General features: G+C 32.7%; 1 protein-coding gene across 1 annotated transcript; it reads right to left on the bottom strand.

Annotated features, from left to right (window-relative positions):
• Nucleotides 1–3218: 3218 nt before the first annotated feature.
• LOC112517019 lies at nucleotides 3219–3865 on the bottom strand. The gene has a single exon (XM_025124314.1). It carries the CDS (start codon nucleotides 3772–3774, stop codon nucleotides 3454–3456), a length of 321 nt encoding a protein of 106 aa, XP_024980082.1. The 5' UTR covers nucleotides 3775–3865; the 3' UTR covers nucleotides 3219–3453.
• Between the last annotated feature and the right edge of the window lie 324 nt (nucleotides 3866–4189).

Raw genomic sequence — 4189 nt, 5'->3', positions numbered from 1 at the left:
TATGCATACCCTTTTTAGCTAACTCATAGGTAATAAGAAGTTTGAGCAAAATGGGTCTAGGAACGAGCCAATTTGGCTTCGGACTCAGATAAGAATTCATTGGGTCGTGACTAGATTATACGATTGGGTCGTTGGTTTAAGACAAATTGATAGGGGTCGTATTTTCGACCAGATATTAGTTCGAACCGAAGGTCTATGTGCTTCTAGAATGGGTTGAAGGCCGATGTTGGGCATGGTATGTTGTAATTTTATACGAGATGGTACGAATCTAAATATGGGATTAAGTTTATTCAACTCTATATAAGGCCTGGAACCCAATAGTCATTTACAAAATGCTCACCAGGTAAGTGCTTATAAGAAATAGTCATCATCTTCACTTACATATGGGGCAACGTTCTCGGTCATCAAAAGAGATTGTTAGTAAAGTTTTTTTCTCCTCACTTACTGGATAAGACTATCAGTCTTTGTCATGTCCCTTACCCAGTAAGATTTTTTGAAGCACATCTGCTAACACAGGTGATACTCGGTAAACGACCCCTTAATTTATAGATAATGTTTAAATGTATTTATGAATAACATTTGTGACAACTGAATTTATCAGAGTTGATGTGTTACGAATCAATTTATAGGGACTAGAAGGGTACTTGCGCAATGCATCGAGATATATCTTGATTTTAATATTTCATTTTTATTTTGTATCTCAGTCGATACTATAGTATGATCTTCTGTGATTTTGAGAAAGCGATGATATCATAAAATTTTGACAAAAATATATCGATATTAATATTAAATTAACTATTTAAAATTCATATTTTTTGTATACTTTTTTAATTCAATTTTTTTATTATAATTTAATTTAGGTTCAATAACGAAGTAATTTATATTTATTTTAATAATATAAATTTCTTATAAAGATAATAATTAATTATTTTGTTAGAACTCGATAATTATCCTAATTATATTTTAGATTTTTTATATTTTAAAATAAGAAATTTATCCTCTATTTGATTATATTTATCTGCAGTTAGTTACACAAATTCAAACATGGAGCTTTAATAAATTGTACTTATACATAATTTACTTGTAATCTTAAATTTTAAGTAATATATATCAATATATAATTTTTTATACGTAAAAAATAATTTTTAAGAATTTTTAGCATATGATTTATAATATAGTATATACAGTTATAATGAAATTCAAGTTATTTGAAAAGGTAATAGATAAAAATATTAAAAAAATAATGAAAAAGGGTAAATCCGTGATTTCTGTAAATTTTCCATTACTCGATAGGTATTCGTTGATCTTCAACCTCAAGATCATGAAAATGTAGGATTAATCTGGATCCCTAATCGCCAGAAAAGAACAAGGTAAATTAGATCGATCCACTATATTAGAAGATTGAATTTCAATACTAGCAGATTCATGTTTCGGTTGATCATATTCATCGTAAACTTGATTACGTTTAACTAATTAGCGATTTGTGTAAGGTTTACGAACTAATTACTAGATCGATGTATTGCATGCAGATGCATTTGATTGAAAGTATAGTGTGCCGTAGCCAGATACTGGATTACTGTATCATGAATTGTGTATACTGAAGGGAGTATGCGTGAGGCTCTGGTAAAGGTACTTGTACAAGTAATGTTGGGTTCGAGTCACGGAAGCAACACAATTATCTTTTTTACTCATCAAAACTTAATTATTCCTGTTCATTTGAGCTTGATAGAAAAGAAAACCGAAATAGCCAGAATGGGAAGATTAGCATTTGAAGGGATTTGATTTCTCATGGTGTTGAGATAATGATGGGACTTTAAAGGTGTTTTAGTTGCGTTTTGTTCTTCCTTTAGTAATAATTAGTGTTCTTTTAGTTTTATGCACTTGTTCTAGCAAATTGGAGATCACTAAAAAAGGCACAACTATGGTTACTGTTTGGTTTAAGCTTAGAAATGGAGTTGTCTGTCTAATCAAACATCACACCAGAGAACTAACTTAGTTTTTATACTACCCTTTTACTCTGCCACTTGTTAAACTGACACCGATGACACTTGGGTAGCCGTGGAATTACTGCAACTATAGTTTGTCGTTTAGTTTGATTTTTAAGATTGTTTTCAATGTTAGATCTGAAGTCACAGACGAAAATAATCACTTTTAACATAGGAGTGACACCTAGAAACAAGCAAGCTCACGCATCATTCTGCATTTAAGAACAAGCATTGGTTGGTCAATTGATCAAGATTTCCATGGTTTTAAGTTGAATCCGAGTCGAAATGAGCGCGCCAAAGCCCTTGTGGCCATGGAGGTTCACCTGCGATTACTCCAAACCAGTTGGTGGGCGTAAGCCGGCCCGGAAACCCACGGTTACCCAAACAAAAGGAGTTGAGATGAGCACCAATTTGGTCACTTTGAAGTATGAACTGTGATTGTTTTATTTATTTTGAATCACAGTTCCTAGTAAACAAATAATTCAAAACATCCAAATATCAATTTATGGTTCTTACACTATGAACTGTGATTATTCTACAGTTCTGAGCGCACTATATTCAGAAATATCAATCTTTCTGAGTCTCTTCGTTTTTGTAGCGAAGTAAGTGGCTTTCTTTCATTTTCAGTTAGCCTTTTTCTTTGCTTGTATTACTTTCTTTACTTGTCTTGAATTTCAGTATCCATTATCCTTGATCTTTTCCTACTTTCACTTTTTCTTGAATGTCTATGGTGACAGATTGGACTGTCACTTGGTATTTTGACTATTTTCTAGTAATATGATGAATGCAACCTTTTACAGTCTTCTACTAGGTTGAAATCTAGATCTAATATGCTTGATCTGTTGGTACAATTTAAAAGTTGTGATGCCACTTTGATAGAGTTACATGCTAGCATATTACTATATCTAGCCCAAAATAGTCCCCTTTTGCCTTTTAAGAGTCAAATTGATTACATTTTACCTTCAAAATCGATAAAAAGAACATTTTGGTTATAGATAAATAATTGATAACCACATCAATCAATAACAAGAGCTTTACAACAAATTTTGATTTAAAAATCAAAAGCATATGGAGATAAGGAATGCATACACCAATAATGCAGATCTTCTTTTCTCATGCCATGTCACACGTGATAATTATTTAGGAGAATGATTTTCTGACATTCTTTTTAAACACAGGACCTTCTTACAGATTCAGAGGCAATCTTGTGTTATACAAATGCGTACTTAAATATGTTGGAAGGTCATGCATTCGAAAGAAAATATGTCCAAAGGTTATCTAAAAAATAACCCTGTAGCAAACAAGACAAGCCTGACTCAATTCATGTATTGATCACTGTATATCTATATACTAGATATCATGGATAGAAATATAAGAATATACCAACATGAAGTATTAATTTATCAGCTAAATCTCTTATCTTGTCTCTTTAATGCCCATAATTGAGTGAAAGCCACTGGTTACAGCCTCACATCAAAATAGCATAGCGCATGCTATCACTAACCATAAGATGATTCACCTCCGATATCCGTGTGAGCTCACCGGAAACCCAAACCCCATCTGTAGCACCATTGATATGTGGGTGAGAAGATAGACATGATACAAGTGAGAGTGGAGCTCTAACTATGCTGTGTATAAGAGAAAGACCACTCCGACCTTGTCTTGTATGATGAGCTATAATTGGAAACTCTGTTCCATTTCCTTCTCCAAACATGTTTTCATCAGCCACTTTAGGACTCTTCTTCATATTTTCGATGTTTTGCCTCATCACCGCCAGTATACGCCTCATATCTTTGGGATGAGGAGGGTTTTTCTTTGATGAAAAAGGTAACTACACACTACTGCTTTTGGGTTATGTAGGAATAAAGCTAAGAGAAAGAGCTTAGAAGGACTCCTTTCTATAATGGCATGTTGATAGTGGTGTCGTTAGTGCTAGTACTTATCACAAAAATATTTATGGAAGTGCTTTTTTTAGGGACTCCCTTTGGTTTTTTTATTTCTTGTCTTTTTGTGGTCATTTATAAGCTAGATTAATTAATACACGCATTGGAGTCCCACATTAACTAAAAATGGACCATCAAACTTGTATATATATATATATATATATATATATATATATATAAGAATCTCCCCTCTTTGGATAGAAACTTAAAGGGGTTCCACATATCATCACAAGTCTCGACAAGACTAAGAACTGATAAAAT

This window comes from Cynara cardunculus (assembly GCF_001531365.2).
Source record: "Cynara cardunculus var. scolymus isolate 2C chromosome LG 8, CcrdV1, whole genome shotgun sequence".
Classification (NCBI taxonomy): Eukaryota; Viridiplantae; Streptophyta; class Magnoliopsida; order Asterales; family Asteraceae; genus Cynara; species Cynara cardunculus.
This window is presented reverse-complemented; position numbering and strand designations above follow the sequence as displayed.